This window comes from Manacus candei, unplaced genomic scaffold (genome assembly GCF_025592945.1).
Source record: "Manacus candei isolate 608988 ecotype Guabito, Panama unplaced genomic scaffold, ASM2559294v1 h1tg000017l, whole genome shotgun sequence".
Classification (NCBI taxonomy): domain Eukaryota; kingdom Metazoa; phylum Chordata; class Aves; order Passeriformes; family Pipridae; genus Manacus; species Manacus candei.
Window position 1 is genome coordinate 27184192 of NW_026138065.1, and position 17388 is coordinate 27201579.

General features: G+C 40.5%; 1 protein-coding gene across 1 annotated transcript in view; it reads left to right on the plus strand.

Moving 5' to 3' along the window:
- Window positions 1-17388, plus strand: part of ALK (ALK receptor tyrosine kinase) — a 302985-nt gene that overhangs the window by 131177 nt on the left and 154420 nt on the right. The window contains 1 exon segment of the mRNA XM_051783577.1: window positions 12143-12344. Within this exon segment, the coding sequence (XP_051639537.1) occupies window positions 12143-12344 (202 nt within the window).

The window sequence follows — 17388 nt, forward strand, 5'->3', positions numbered from 1 at the left end:
TCCAGAAAGAGCTTGGAGCCCAACCCTTATCCCTTCACAGTGTTAAGGTAAGCTGTCCCCACTCACATGCCAGATCTCTTTGGGCTCCTGAATCGCTTCTGCACCTCTTGCACATTCTATCTGATGTACCTGTTCATCTCAGAAGTAACATTTACTGTGGTTTTGCTCCATAGGGATAAGCTCTGGGAGACACTTAGGGCTAAGTGCAGGTAGAATGAGACAGCACTGAGGTCAAAATCCCCTGTGTGTCTGCAGTACAGGAACCACAAGTTTCATTTCCACCAGCTTACCACCAAAATATCTCACTATGGTCCTGATAATGGTAATGGCTTTGTGATGGGGACTCACAGAAATCATCAGCTGGAATCACTCTGTCAGACAGAGCCAGCTTCTAAACTCTTGACTGTCATTCTGGGCTGTGTAAAATCCGTATTATGACCCACAATCCATTTCCAATTCACCCTGCCATGCATCCCTTGTTCTGTTATCTCCAGGCTAAAACTAGAGTAGTGAGATAGTCTTTTAATAAGACAGTAGTTCTTTCAGTCTATAGCTAACAAAAAAAATCAAATAAAATGGGATTTCTCATTTATGCTATATCTTAGGGAAGTGAAAAGAGGATGGAATAATTGTAACCAAGATAAATACACAAGTCATAACCCTTTTAGCATAACTAAGCCGGTTTCTAGAAAATTGGAATGTCAGTGAGCTAAAGGTAATTTGTTCAGGATGCCAGCAGAATGATAAGTCTGACTACTTGATTTTTTTTCTCTCATTAGATAGTTTCAGTAAGACTGAAAAGTGAATGTAGTTGGTCAGAAGAGCCTTGTACATCCTTGCAGATACACCTCCACCCACCTCTCCCCTGACAATAATGTATGTGGCTTCCTCAGTTTGATTTTTGGGGCAGATATCCTTGGTTAGGGCTGTGGTGACATTTCAGAGACATTCTTGGAAGAAGAAAACTCCTATGACATATAATGGTTAGTGCTGTTTAATTGAATTTATGTAATATTTCTCCATTATAGTTAGGCTTTGTGCTGCCAAATTTGTTATTTTATAAGGTAAGCATGTATCTCTTGAGAAATAGAATTGATTTAAAAGGTGTGCTGAAGGTAGGATTACAACATATGAGAAGATTGGCATGCCCTGTTCAGTGGGCAGATCCCCTGTGGCTGTGCTTTTTGTTTTTAGAGCAAAAGATCTGTACAGTCTTTCATCCATAATGTTCATCGAAAGCTTGAACTTCTACAATTTGTATTCATGTGAAACCCACACTTGAAGCCCCAGAGGTATTTGCTTGCATGAAGAGTGGAGTCTTTTTCCAGCTTTTTCACTGCTGGAAAAAACAATGTCCTTATTATTTCAGTTAGTTCACACTATTCAGAGCCCAAAAGTGTGATGGGTCGTTTGCAGAATAAGTAAAGACAAAATGGCTCTTTCTGAGCAAAAACATAATTTCTAAGTGAATCGCAGTGCAATCACAGTAAGAAAAGCAAACTCAAGAGAAGAGAGAAGACACAGAAATTAGAGTTTGGTAGTGTAGCAAAAATATTTTGAGATACATGTGATTTAGTGGTCACTGTTGACATGACTGAAGCTCCTCTTTGTTTCTTTGTGTACCATTGTCAGTGTCTGTCTATTTGTAGCTGCCAGGTATCTTTTTCCTCATTCTCTTGGACTGTGGTGCAGTGACTTCCTAAGGTATTCTCTGTAAAGAGGTCTGGCCTTCAATGAGCCTCCCAGGCTCTGTGGAAAAAAAAGAGTGTTTAAAAGGATCCATTAGCCTTCCTTGGTGCATGTTAAAGCAATTTTATTGACAGATGATACTGGGAAGGTAGAAGTACTCAGTGACTTTCTTTGCGTTTACAGGTCAAGGCAGCCTGCAGACCTTGGCATGTAACAACATGGGTTCAAGGAAAGGGCAGCAAGGATTGTGAGAGCACAAAGTTAGGGACTGCTTAGAGAATCTGGTTGTTTTAAAGTCCCTGGAACTGGGTACAACCAAAGATGCTGTATCTAATATCAATGAGAAATCATTGCAATTGAAGGAAGTCCTTGACAACCAGAAAAGATTTAGTAGTATGTTCATTTCTAAGGAGGGCAAGATGTAGGAGTTGGAGAACTACAGGCTGGTCTCCCTCATATCAATCCTTAGAAAGAATATAAAGCCTGTCCTCTTGGACTCCATTCCCAAACAGGTGGAGGACAAAAAAATAATTGGGAGCTCTTAGCATGGATTTTCCAAGGACAAATCATTGTTCACCAACCTCATGTCCTTTAGTGTCAAATGACCGGGTGTGTGAGGGAACAAGAAACCATGGGTGTACTTCATCTTGACTTTAGGAAGGCTTTAAGCATCATCATCCCCAGCATTCTCATGTGGGAGCTGAGGAGGTCTGGGTGGGTGAGCTCCCTGTTAGGCAGGCTGAAAACTGGACAGAGGGCTCAGAGGCCAATAAAACTTGGTGGCTTCATGCCCAGTGACTGCCAGCACTGAGCAGAGCTGACCCCAGGAGCCAGGACTGGGGCTGATGGTGCTCAGTATTATCATCCATGACCTGGACAAATCTGGTCAAATCTGTAGATGATCCAGATGAACTGAAAGGAGAGGGGACTTGGCTGATGCAGTCAATGGCAAAACTTTTCTCCAAGGGGACCTTGGTAAACTTGAGGATTGGGCTAAAAGGAGCCTTGTGGAGCCACCAGAAGTGACACGCTCTGCTCTTGGACCAGGATCTGCTGGTGCAGCATTCTCCCAGTTTGGGAACTGGTAGCCTTGAGCAGTCCTGCTGAAGAGGACCTGCAAATTATGGAGGACCCAACTCATAACAAATAGGGTAGGCAGCCATGCAAAATAAGGTAGGAGGAAGGCAGCCAGCACTGAAAGAAGTTACTTGTTCTGGACCACTTGGTGGTGGTGGCAGCGGTGAGGCCACACCTGAGTTGCTGTGTCTGGCCTTGGCTCCTTTTTCCAGGTCAAGGGGGATGTGGGGAAACTGGCAGGGCCCAGTGGGGCTGCCTGTGTGTTCAGGGGCCCACAGGATGTATTCCCCTTGGAGAGGTAGGGGGAGCTGGTCTTGATTAGGCTGGAAAGAGGTATCTGAGAGGTGAGCTGAAGATGACTCACAACCACTCAATGGAGAGATGCCTGATAATGGGCAGAGATTTGGTGCTTTATGCTATCAGGCATTCAACAAGCTCTGGATAGGATCATCACATTTCCCACTACATATGGGGGCAGTTGGCCAACTAATAGTCTCCTGGTACTGGATGCATGGATGTATATGTATGTGTGTAGAGGAGAGACTGACAACAATGGATTAAAATGTGTGGGACATTAAAATACACCATCTCCTCAAGATTTATCTTATTTATGTTATCTGCAGACCAATTTCTTGATTCTCTGATGGTCTGAGTTATGACCCTTGTGCACTTAAAGCTGACATAACGGCAGCCCCAATGTAATGAGTTTAATCCTAGCTCGGAGTGAAAAAGGAGGAGGGCTACACCAAATTGATTTAATTATGCACCTTCTCTTGTGGCTTTCCTGGTTCTTCAGGGGAATAACTCGCAGTACTTACTAGTTGTTTAACATGGTCTCTGACGTTACTGAACTGTGAGTTGCTGCAATTCTGTTCCAGGCACGTTTCTATTCAGGTACTTGTGCATCAGAATATTGCTGAACTTTTTAATTTTTAGGCTTCTAGCCTCCCAAGTGTAATCGAATAAGCACACTCGAGGGCAAAACAGCAACTAGAGGCACAGCATTAGTCTTCCTTTCACATCCTCCCCTTAACTACTGCACACACTGTGGGCTACTGAACAGGCATTCTGCCTCTCTATTTTTACTGTCAGAACCAGCTTCCTCTTAGCTTTCCCTTTAGGTCTGCCTTGTTCATGGTGACAGAAAATTCTTCCATCTTCTAGTCTCAGAACAGACAGCTCAGAAGTAACTTACCATTCGCCTCTGTCAGCAGCAAAAGAGAAGATGCATATTGGTTAATCAGCTGTGCAAGGCTGAATTATTTAAAGACTCTTCTGTCATTCTCTAGGAAAGATTTTAATTTCAGCATTGAATTCTAAGTTTTTAATTAACTATCTACTTTTTTCAGTTCAGTGCTTTTTAGCTGGGAGCAAACGCTGCTGAGTCATTTAGGAATTGGGCTGTAACAGCATCTGGCTCTAGCTCTTGTTACAGAAGGCAATACCTGGAGCTTTTAATTGTTTCCTTTTTCTTCCATATGACTTTTTCGTTTTGAAAAACCTTGATTTACACTGCTTTGTGAGAAAATCATCTTTTATTGTTGTCTGTCTAAAGAGTATTGTGATGAGATATGCTAGGGATTGTTGGAATTTAAACCGATAAATAGTAACAAAGTGTTATAATAGTGTTCATTTGAACTTCAGCTCACGCACCACACCTGATTTTAGGGAAGTGACAGGGGAAATCTGTGAAAGAGCTGTGTGAAGGTCACTGCTAGGAGACTCCTCTCTGTGTGTTGGGCTTCAAGGTTGCCTCCAAGAGAATAGGTAAAATAATAAAGAAAATTTCTGGAACTGGAGTGTGAGAAAAGGAAGGACTCCTGTCTTTCCTAAATTTAGCTTACATTTCTATAGCACTGCTGCAATTCCCAAGGATCACAGTGAATACTGGTTGTTTGAGGGACAAGGTTTTATATGAGTGAAGCCTTTGAATTTAAGACAAATCACGTAGGGCAAATCAAATTTGTTTGATGACTTAGTAAGAGGACAATATTTTACTTCATTTTGCTTTGATGTATTATTGGCCTTTCCCTTTATACTTTGGAAATGAAAAATACTTGAATAGGAGGTAATTTTAAAGAACTTTGACTTGCAGATCTCTGCTCTGATACAAATCTTGGCCACACGCTGTTTGCAGTTGTTTAATGTCTGCCTTAACTTGTCCATTTGTAAAATGTATTACACGCCCACAAGAGTTAGTATGAACTCATTAGCGTTTCTGAATTGCTCTTGCATCATCTAGAGAAACGTGCTCACATCCCTGCTAGGTATTAGAAGTGAAATCCTGGTTCTATTTAAGCTAATAGCAAGAACTCTGATCGACTTCCAAAGAGGTGAGATATCATTCAATTAGCATAATTAGATTGTTAAGAATTGTTCAGCTCCAAATTTTGTAATAATTCAAAGGCTGTTACCTTCATGAATTTTAAGTCAGATGCAAGTCTAGCATGTTGCAAATCTTTTGGTGCTTATGCAGTCACGTTGCATTCAGCTCTTCAGCTCTGGAGACTATTCACATTCTTCACATTCAGCACATTTTGGAGCCTTGATGAGGCAATTAGAAAATCCATATAAATAAACCTAGAAAAAGTATTACAGTATCTTTTCTTAATGTTGTCACTCAGGTAGTGCCCAGTTATTTCATGGCTTTTACCAACTACTGAGCTCCTGCTTTGAGACTTTTGTTTGAATAGTTATTTGAAAGTTAAGTGTAAAATGAGGAATCCAAAGGCCAGCTCTGTGGGATGTTTTGTGATACTAGTAGAAATGTTCTCTCTAGTCAGCATCTCTAAAGACTATAAAACTTGATTTAAATAATTTTTTTCTACTGTACAGTCCCCAGCAGACGTTGACTGTTAATAGTTTTTACAGCCCTAATTTAATCTGGTAGAGTATTGAACTTGTGTGTGAAAGGTAATAAAATCCTTTTAGTAGGAAGATGGAGTTTATGTTCAGAATAACAATCTATCAGTTTTGCAAAGGATTGTTAAATTGCTGCTTTATAACTGTGATCAGATTAAGTCAGCCTAGCTGTGTTTTGAGCCTTGCTTTTCACAGAACCACAGAATTGTTAGTGTTGGAAGGGGCCTCTCAAGAGCATCCAGTCCAACCCCCCTGCCAAGGCAGTGTCACCTAGAACAGGTGACACGGGAATGCATCCAGGTTGGTTCTGAAATGTCTCCAGAGAGGGAGACTCCACAACCTCCCTGGGCAACCTGTCCCAGTGCTCTGCCACCCTCAACGTAAAGCAGTTCTTCCTCATGTTGAGGTGGAAATTCTTGTGGTTTAGTTTATGGCCATTGCTCCTCCACCTGTCACTGGGGACCACCAAAAAAAAGTCTGGCACTGTCCTCTTAATGCCCCCCTTTGAGATATTTATATGCATTAATGAGTTCCCCTCTTAGTCGTCTCTTCTCCAAACTAAACAGGCCCAGCTCCCGCAGTTTCTCCTTGTGACAGAGATGCTTCTGAACCTCAGTCGTCTTTGTGGCCTTCCACTGGACCCTCTCCAGTAGCTCCTTGTCTTTCTTGTACTGAGTGGTGCAGAACTGGACACAACACTCCAGATGTGGGCCAGGTAGATGGGGAGGATCACCTCCCTCAGCCTGCTGGTCGCACTATTCCTGATGCACCCCAGAATGCCATTGACTCTCCTGGGTGCAAGGGCAGCCTGCTGGCTCATAGTCAACTTGGTATCCACCAGACACCCAGCAGAGCTGCTCTATAGTAGGTCAGCCCCCAAACTGTATAGGTACTTGGGGCTATTCCTCCCCAGGTGCAGGACCCTACACTTGCCCTTGTTGAACCCCATGAGGTTTCTCTCCACCCAACTCTCCAGCCTATCTGGGGCCCACTGAATGGCAGCACAGCCTTCAGGTGTATCAGCCACTCCTGCAGATTTCGTATCATCAGCAAACTTTCTGAGGTTACATTCTATGCCTTTGTCCAGGTCCTTGCTAAACAAGTTCAATAAGACTGGACCTAGTATTGATCCCTGAGGAATGCCACTGACTACAGGCCTCCAACTGGATTCTACTCCACTGATCCTGAGCCTCTGAGCTCTGCCATTCAGCCGGTTCTTGACCCACCTCACTGTCCACTCATCTTACCCACATTTCCTGAGCTTACCTATGAGGATGTTATGGGAGACAGTGTCAAAAGAAGACTTTTCAAGAAAGTTAAAATAACAAAACTGTGGTCTTTAGTTATTAGGGAAGAAATCTGCTTGAATTAATATGGGGACACTTTAATTTGTGTGAAGTACCTGGATGTCTGCTCTGTGTGTGTTATTGGCTTGGGTGTGTTACTAAATACTGTTTTTAAGTGATGTGAAGTTCCCTCTTCATAAATTCAAATGCATGTCAATTTTGTAACTGATTTTTTATGTCCCATTGGCCTGCTTGATATCACATCTTTAGGACCTTATTTGGTTATGTGCTGTTAGGTATCCAGGAACGTCACACGCTGGAAATCCTAGACCTCAGCTGCAAGTTGAGGAGTTGCCTCCGTGTATTTGTCCCAGAAGAGCTTGTTTCTGTTTTCTGCAGTGAACCCTATTTCCCAATGTAACTTCTCAAGCTGCTGCCTTTTTGGGCTGCAGCCATCTTTCCTAGACTGGAAAGGTCAGAGGATGCAATAGGGTTGCACTGACCTTGCTGAGCATCACAAGGTTATTGAGCAGTTGAACCTGACCTGGCTCTGTCTGTGGTTTTACCCTGAGACTGACTGGGAAGGATTTAGGATATGAGCGGTTAGCAGGGTGCATTCAAAGCTATTAGGTAGCTGTCAGATGACCAGATTTAAAAGGGGCATGCAATAGGATTCTAAGTTTACCCAGTTCTTAGGGCCAAGGGATGGCTCTGTCTTTTGAACCCCATAAACTCAGGCTTTCCTTAGCATTCACTGGCATGAGTTTCAGGTGTTTTGTGCCTCCATATCAGATAAGGATGTTGGCCCAGATATTGTGGGAATGGGCTTCACTGCTGATGTGGTTTGAAGTTGTAGACTTACCAGTTTGTACTCCTCAATTTGAAAACTGTTTTGGACAGGTGCTTTGTTCATAGTGTATCTGTACATGCATAGTACATTAGCATCAGTTTTCTTGTTTACAAATAATCTGTTACCTCATTAGTCCTGAACAGCACAGCTTGAAGCTGTCTTCGTCACCTCAAAAACATCTTGCTACTAAGTTGATAAACCATCCTTCCTTTTGTTCGACACGAATGTTAAAATGTTATAAACAAGTATCCAAAGGATCGACAACAATTTTTCATGCCGGATATATTTATTTGTCTTGTAATATTCCTTTTATGTCAACTGCAATAATTCGCTGTGCTTAAAGCATAAATATTTTTTCATGTGCATTTGTCTGAAGTGACAGCAAGTTGCCAGAGATGTTATCAGACACAACATATGAGGATGAGTAATACCATTGCATTATGACTGCAGCTATTAAAAAGGCAGGGAAAAAAATATTATTAGAAGCTGAGTGTTATTGGTAGGTTTCTCACACAGTGTGAGTGTTTAGGGGGAACGTGGAAAATAAAGTATTTGCGTTTAGACCAGCAGTGTCTGGAACACCACAGAGCAGTATCAGCTGGTAGGGTTTCTGTCATATAGCGCAAACATGAGTGTATTTGGTGCGAAATACTGAATGCTGTTCCCTCTGCAAACCCATGGCTCTGCGTGATGATGATGAATGAGCTCAAGACCCCAGAAGTGCAAAGTGTCTGGATCTCTGGCTGAATATCTAGTTACAATGTGATTATTTTAACTGCATCTCTTTAATATCAGCAATGCACTGTGCAGCCAGAGTCCGATTTAAAACCTATAGCAAAAGACTGCTGAAATGACTCATTGATGAAGATCTTTGTGATAAGTAAGTAGACCCTTCAGAGTCCTGAGCAGTAGCATGTGACACTGGCAGCATGTACCATGAAGGGGACTTTTAATCTCAGCTTATGTCCCTTGGTATCTAAATAGCAGAAGCAGTTTGGTGGAAGCTACAGTGCTTTTTCTAGCTATTCACCTGGGAGGATCCCAGGAGTCTTGTTAGAACTGCAAGCCAACAGGAGAAAATAATGCAAGGAAATTATCTCTGGAACCTTAGAGTTTTATGGGTCTACAAATGGTCTCGAAGCATGCCACATGGTTCCCCATCGGAGGAAAATACAAGTGAACGTGTAACTTCTGATTTTGCTCAGAAAGTCCATTGGTGTGAAATAGAATGTTCTTGTATCCCTTAGCATGGATGTGGAATCGATCTCCACGTGATATTTTAACCCTTTCTAAGTAGCAGTGTCTCATCTGATCCTGGAAATGGTCATATTGATCCTGTGGGAGGCCGTTACATGAAACAGTGGCAAGCAGTGGCTGAGAGGTTGTGCTTTTGAGGGAAATGAGAAGCACAGGGATTTGTGTTCAAAATGTATAATTTTTCACATTAGGTACGTTAATTATTCCTTTGTGGGTGCCATAGTTTAATCCCAGAATCTTCAAATTCTGCTGTTTGGTTTCATAGCAAGTACCCCTCATTGCAACTTTGGAAACCGTTCCCGTAACACCAGAGCTAAAGGCAGCTCTGATAGTTCTTTGCTTGACGCTTAAGAACAGCAGTAAGAACAAAAAGAGAACACTGCAAAAGACAGGAAAGTCACCCATAAGATAGTTGAGCTTTCAAAAGCAAGAACAAAGTTTTTTTTATTCTCTCCTTTTTAAAAATAAAGTAAATCTCTATATTAAAAATATAATCTGTCATAGCTCTAGTAGATGATCTCCCCAGAGCTATGCACTAGAGGACATTTCTGGCAAGACTGTGTGCTGGTGGTGAGGCCAGCACAGTGTAATAGCCATGTCCTTCATAATGAATTCCTAGGCACTGCTTCACACCCACACAGTGTGGGGCTGTTCCTCCCAGTACCCTGGGACAGTGTGCCGGGGTAACCCCACCACGGCAAAATTGTATTCCTTTCAGCAATATAAATTAGTAGGTAGAACCAGCCACGTGATGAGTAATAAGATACAGTTGCAAAGTGTGAGCCCTGTAAATAGAGAGTTTAAATAGAAAAGTCAAAACAAAGGAGGTTCATGACTATCTCTCAAATTTGCTGTAGCAGCTACTCTAGTCTACCATCGGACTTCATAGGTGTTTCAAACCTGACCTTAAGTCAGAGTATAAGAGGAACTACCCTTGGCAGCTCTCTTGATTTAGAACCACTGCAAGAAAAGAAGGAATGAGAGCTCCCTTTGTTTGTTATTTTTAAAATCTGACTCCCTGTTGCAAGGCAGTAAGATGAGCAAATGGTTCTTGCACCTGGCAAGTTACCATCAGCAATTATTGCAATGCTTAGTGTATTTCTGCCACCAGTAGAAATCTCTGCTCCCTTGTCAGAGATTTCATTGTTCTTATGGGGATGCTACAATTAAAGTCACAAGATTTACTGCTCTAATTCTCTTTTGTTTGCAACAGAAGGGAGAGTCAGGGAAGGATGATACATGTGGCTGAGTTTTGATTTTCTTTATTATTATTTATTTATTTTATTTTACTGCCCAACAAATATATTGTGTATATATAACTGACAAAAAGTCATCAAACCATTCTGTTAGTAACTGGATTAACAACTGTTATTTTACATAAAGGAATCTAGTTAGTAAAAAAAAAAACAAAAAAACCCACTGTGACTGCATTTCACTTCGCTCTGTTTACAAACCTTGGCATCTAAGCAGGCTGTACCTTATGTATTTCTTCATGTTTCTTTCAGTATAGATATTTTCTAGTTTTAGATATGTCATTAATGTGGTGCCAATGTCAAGAACACTGTTTGTGACAAATATGTCAAAAATACTGCTTATGAGAAATGTGTTTATGGGAGGGAAACACAGTGGTTGACAGGAGTCCAGGCTTCATTATTGCCCTGTGTGTGACCTGAGAGGAATTGCCAAATCAGACTTTTTCAAAGGAGCCATCTGTGAACACAAGTGCAGTTCCCCTGTTCTGAACTGGCATCTGACAGTGAGCTATTCAAATCTGAGCTCTTGACCCTCAGTTCAGTAGAGAGAAAGAAGAACAACTAAATAAGGACAATTCACCAGATCCATCGTAGGAGGTGAACTGGTGCAGGTGCTCAGAGTGGCTGGTTTGCACCTGATGATCCACAGCTTGGACACTGAGGTGAAGGCAAGCCACATTCATTTCTGGCTCAGTCCCTCAATAGGATTTTTTAGGCACCTTGCATATCACCTGAACCACACTTAGTGATGTGGAAGATCATTCCTCTGAAACTTCAACCTTAGCATTTTCAAAACCAGGTTGCTGCTCTGGCTAAAATTAATGCACATTTAGAAATAGGTTTAAATTACAACACTGTTGGGCCTTAATTTCTCTCTCAATGAAATTAAACTCTTTGTCAGACCTGCATGTTTTAAGTATTAACAGACAGGCTTTATTAATGGATGTTCCAGGTAATTGAGACAATAAGATTTCATTATCTGACCCATCTTGCTAGAATTTGTGGAATATCATGCTCTTCCTTGCTTCAAGGGTTGGTCCATTTCATTTACCAGCTAAGACCTCAGTATGTTTCCTCTGTGGACAAATTGGTAAATTAGTCAGCTGCCAAAAGGGAGTAATTTGACTTACCTGAAATGAGCAGCAGTGGGATGAAAACACATTACCTCTGTCCCACTGGATAGGCCTCAGATTGTATTGAAATAGAATTAGGCCAAGGGAGTCAATGTACTGGATAATAATGAAATGTTTAATGTGAATTAGCTGCATATAAAATTAATACATTAGAATGAATTGCTGAAGAAAGGAAACTGTGTCAGGCCTTTATCCTGAATCTATAATATTAGACTTTAAAATGGTGCACTCTTCTGTTTATAGAAGAGCAAAAGTAAAGGTATTGAATTTGTGTTCTTTATTTGGATGAGAGAAATAGGTGTAAATTATTATCTATGTATCTATCTATCTACCTATCTATCAGAGCAGCCAAATCAGGATACCACTGAACCAAGGCTAATATGTTTGGGTCTGGACCAGACCTGAGAGGTTACAGACAAAAATCTAAACCTAAAACTCATTCATTATCAACCTGGGCTTTTTTTTCTGGGCGTTAAATCTAAAAGTAATATTTGTTCTGGCCATTCAAAGGTGAGTTGAAATGTTGCCTCAGTCTTAAAAGGCTTAATATAAAATGGGCAAACTTTTCAAACTAATTGGCAAATATCATCTTTGCCTGTGAGGTATGGAAGGGGTGCAGAATGAGCTGTGGCATGAAAATTACAACTATCCATCTGCACTCTGGGTGGGTTTTGCTTTTGGTTTGTTCTTTATTTATTTATTTTCAAAGCTTTCTTGTTGCCTTCTCTGTTCTAGGTTCATTTCTTTTTCTCAACGCATCAGAGAGGCCGAGCCCCATCATCCTGAGCCCTTGGCTGAGAAGCAGCAGTGATCAATGTGTAGTTCAAGTGGCTGTGTATAAGTTTTACCAGCAGAGTGGAGAATATATTGCTCGTGTCCATCCCATTGATGAAAACAGCAGTGAAATCTTATCAGTGAAGAGTCCAGAGAAACATGGGTAAGTCTCATCCTCTCATTTGACTCACAGCTTGAATTGAGAAAAATCACTCTGCTGTGCAGTATAGTCACAAAATGCATTCTGTACATCTAAGGGGAGCAGGACACCACAGAGAGTAGATGTTTGTCTTCCATGGGTCTAAAATATCATAGAAACTGGAGATTGATGCTTATTTTATTACACAAAGCATCAGCAAACTTCTGGATCCATGCAACTGAATCTCTAAGTGGACATCACATTTATTGTCTGTGCTTACAGGTGCAGATATAGTTTGGATACTCATCCTAAATTTGAAGCTTTTCTGTCTAATTCACTCTGTCTGTTTTCTTTTTACTAATTCTTTACCCATGTAAAGAATATCTTAGAATATCTACTGAGTCTTTGCAGTTTCATGTGTCTGCATATATTTTCAGTTTTGCTTTGCATTTGTGTTTTTTGTCAATAAAGCAGTTCAGAACTACTGGCAGAGGAGTAAAGCTTTTGATCTTTCAAGGGTGCAACTGTTTGAAATGTTTTATCCTTTTTGTGCAATTAATCTTGATGATGTTTTAATTTGTCAGACTTCCTGTGTATTCTTTTAAATTTTTGCTAGCAGCAGAACAGCAGGAGCTGAACACAGTAAATATTTCAAGATGCTGTGGTAGTAGAGTAACTGAGACTTTAATTTGGATATATGTGAGGCTAGTGCCCTACCTGCTCTATATACTGATTTATTTTTATTTTTATTTTTTACCTTTGTTGTGAAATGTGTTAAGAGGCATAATTTTCAGCAAACATCTCAAATTTTCTTTGTTTTGATCTGATAGATTAGAGAGTCTCTAATAGCAAGTCTTGCTGGCTTGTGCTCGTAACAAGATGTGATTATCTGATTACTGTCTACAGCAAATTCTGTATTTTCCAGTAGCAAAAGGAGAATGTGCAATAAAAAACCTTGCAGGAGATAACCTAACTCATAGAAACAGTTTGAATAGTTGTAATTCTCATATAACACATGGCCTATAAAAGTGAGGAGGAGAGCTTGTGTGTGGATCTAGATCATACTTAGTTCCAGCAACATCATCCAAATTGTAAATTGCTGTTGATGTCTGGGGAGAGGCAATTAGAGGAGCTGCAGCAGCTGTCTTCTTCCTTAGCTCTTTGCAAATGCTGTGCTCTATGTCACAGCTAATAAACATGCTTTGTGCAAAGTGCCTCCTGTGTTGGCACTGCCACTGTTCCTTGGCACTCGCGGGGAATATTGCTGTGGGCCAAATGCTTTGGTCTGCTCCAGCTCGGATCCGTGGGTGGGCAGAACTCACCAGGAGCACAGGCAAGTGTCAAATATAAGGAGCCTTGAAGGGAAGGGAAAGATCACTCTAAGTACAATAACAAATTCCTACCTTTGCCATCTGCTGGAGACGACACGGACTCCTCAGTTGGGTGTTGCAGATGGAGATTGTCACCACAGGAAAAAGAGTGTTTGTACTTTTACAGAAGGTGGTTTTGGCTATAGCTTGGCTGTCCCATATGCTTGCCAGAAGTGCAGCTTGCTCTCCAGCAGCATCACCGAGGTGTGTAGGGTGGTAAGGATGTGCCTGTGGCTTTTGTGGTTTTGCATGTTTGGCTTCTTGGTACTCCCTTGCTGTAAAACTTTGCAGTTGGAGCACCTGGCTGGTCCATTTTTTCCCCCTCCTCGGGGCCTATCCCTTCATTGTGAGGGGCAGTAGCTCTTCCCCCAGCTCACTAGGCAGAAAAACTCTGATGCTATGCCCATGTAAATATCATATGGGGATAGTTAATTAACTACCCACAGACTACAGACACAGATGATAGGGTGGCAATTTGTCACCATTTGCCCTGAATCTTCATTCTAGAATTTGAGTGCTCTTCTGCCCTTTGTTTGAAGGGATAATATTCATTATTCCAGCTTTGATAACACAACACGTCAGTCTCGCTTTTGTAAAAATCTTCTTTTGTTTAAATAGGAATTCAGAATAGCTGATCGAAAGTCAAGAATAACTCTATAAAGTTCTTAAAAGAACTAGTAGTCCTACAGTGGAAATATGTTCTGTTTGATATTTTATTTTGTCTTGGAAATTGCAAACAATTGTATTTTTTTATAATGAATTCTTTGACCATGCTATAACCAAATAGTTTCTAAAATTTTATAAGGATCTTAGCTCTAGGCACAAGGTAATTGAATTCCTCAGTGAACCTGCACTAGAAATAAAAGCACTTTAAAGTTCCACAGGTGACATTTCTTTGATTCCATATGCTTTATATATTGTTTTGCAAACAAGAGGTGTAAAGTGTGTGTAGTTCCCAGTGACTGGCATCTACAGTAGTGAGTCCGTGATATGACTTAAAGTCATAGAAGGAGGGGTATGTTTTTTTGAAACAAATGCACCTGGAGGATGATAAAGCAATAAGTTAATTCCAGGGTGGATTTTGTCATATCTTGAACTATGCACAGTGTCAATATCTTCTTTACACTTTTTTTCCCTCTTTTTCGTTCTTTTTTAATCTCCATAACCTGAATTACATATATTAAGATCTTACAAGGTCTTCACAGTTCACCTACATTTACAAGAGAAAAAAGTAGATGCTGTCAGGTGTTACTGTTTCATTCAGGGTGAAACCAGGCAAGCAAAGGTTTTGGTTGACAGCACTTGAAGCTGATTTTAAGTAGAATATACGTAAAGCTGTGAAATTGTACTAGGTAGAGACAGCATAGCACCCAGTATTTATTTGTTACCAGAGTTCCTTGGTGTTGTCTTTGTGTGTAAATTATCAGGTGTGATTATGCACAAAGACTCAAAGCAAAACTAGTGGGGTTCTGTTTGTTCCTCTCTGTTTGTCTCATTTTCTAAAGAAAAATAGCACAAGCCTGTGGACTAGAGTTGTACCAGTTCCTTAATGAGCCAGAGTCATTACAGAAATTCATGTGTGGAAGACACTTATTAGTTTTATTTTCTTACTTGATATATTTCAATGCAGCTGATCTATTGCATGCAGGAAGAAAGCTGGCTAATTTAAGATGCATCACACTGCAGTAGGGTGGGGCAGATATGATGGACACCAGGAAGAGTATGGCAGAAGTGATGGCTGCAAATGATTCTTGAGTGATGAAAAACACCAGAGGCTGTCAAAGGGATACTTGTTTTGTGTTATACAGAAAGTCTGCCAAATACAATCATGACTGTTACACATAATATATTTACAACAATCCTTATCACTCAGAAGGTAACTATATCCTTGTTTATCAGTTCAACAGAATTGTATACTTTTTTTTTTTTAACAAGCAGGTAGATCTTATTCCACATTTATGTATGGGTCTGGAACACCTTTGGTTGAACCTTCTTTAAATTAGTTCCTAAGCAATCAGTAGCACTCCTCTACAGGGAACAACACATTGCTGTGTTCTGTTAGAATGAGATTTGTTGCATGATAGTGTTTCTAGATTATCTGACTCTGTGGATGTGTTTTTGATATGGTTAGTCTGTTCTGACACCTTTTGCAATTCTATTGGGTTTTGCAAGCACCTGCAGATGATACAGGGAGAGAACCAGTGCAGTGCTATTGATCCTTTGTAATGGCAGGAGTTGTTATAATTCCTGCCATGGAGCACAACACTCTCTGATTTATCTCAAATACCGCTAGATGTGGGTACTGGTTTTTGCTGTTTTTCTGCTCCCATGGTGCTGTATACAATCCTTTCTTGATCTATTTGATGGATTTCCTATTGTCTATTTCTAGAGGTGAGGAGGCAGCAAGTATGTTTATGTAGCGTATTGGTTATTTGGCAAAGCAGAGTTGCTTCCACAATTTGAATTTTCACTTCTGGGTGCTTGTCAGATTGTCACCGTGGCCACTGATTTCATTTCACCTCTCATTTGCTTTCCCATGTGTTAAATTTATAATTATAAAGCAAGTAAGATTGTAAATGTGCTTAGTAGAGTGGAGAAAACACAAAGGAAAACTTGCCAACAAGGTCAGAGTTTGTAATAAAGGATTGATTTTTATTTCTTTTGATTATTGTATTTTGGAGAAAGAAGAGTTGGGCAAGGACAAAAATATCATGGTTCATTTTAATTACCACTATTATTTTACATCTTTACTTGCACTGTTAATGGTGAGTTGCAGTATTATATACTATATTTCAAACCAAACTTTATTTAAGAACATAGCTAATGACACCATATCTCCAGTTTGGTCTTTTATCATAGACCTCCCTCATCAGTAATCCCATAATGGTGTTCTTGCCCCAAAAAGTAATGTAGCGAGTGGATGTTGATACTGTTCAAATGACTGAAGGACTCTGAGGCCTCCCTGAACATGGGAAGTGGGGAAGATCCTTGGATTAGCTACTTCAGTGGGAATATCAGGATATCAGCCTTGTTTAGGTGTAGATTCAAAAGGTAAGAGTTGAACTACTGGATTGAGTTCACTTCTAACATCTGTCCCACATTCCCTGCATCAGCTGGGCACACTGCATGTTTGTTGTGCTGATGCTTTTTCTCTATAGGACAGAGCAGGGTAGTTTCTCTGAGATATTTTTCTGTATATTCTTAAACTGTAATTGCTGTATGTCAGTGTGACTTTGTCTCTTCCTACAAATCCTTGCAACACTTCAGAGGCAAAGGGAGGTTGAGGCTGTGGCACTAACACATCACATGATCTGTCACCCCACACTTAGGGGATGTGGACTGTAGAATCCCTGCAGAGAACTGATGATACTGAACATCTTTTGACTTCAGCAAATGACATAAATTGACTTTGCAAACCATATGTGATTTTTGAACTGTGAGTAGGACCTTTAGACTTATTCTAGAGCCTTAACCAAACTTGAGATTCATCTGAAGACTTTTGTGTAAATATGTGAAGTTGAAGGTGTTTCTTATATAAAGCTTGAAATCTGAACATGCGTGACTGAGCAAGGAAGCCCTAAAATACTACTACTTCATATAGCCAGGACTTTAGTAGGTGCATGTATGTTTGTGCACAGAGCACTTCCAACAGAGAAAGTTTACCTTGTTTTGAAGATTACTACAAATCATGATAGGCT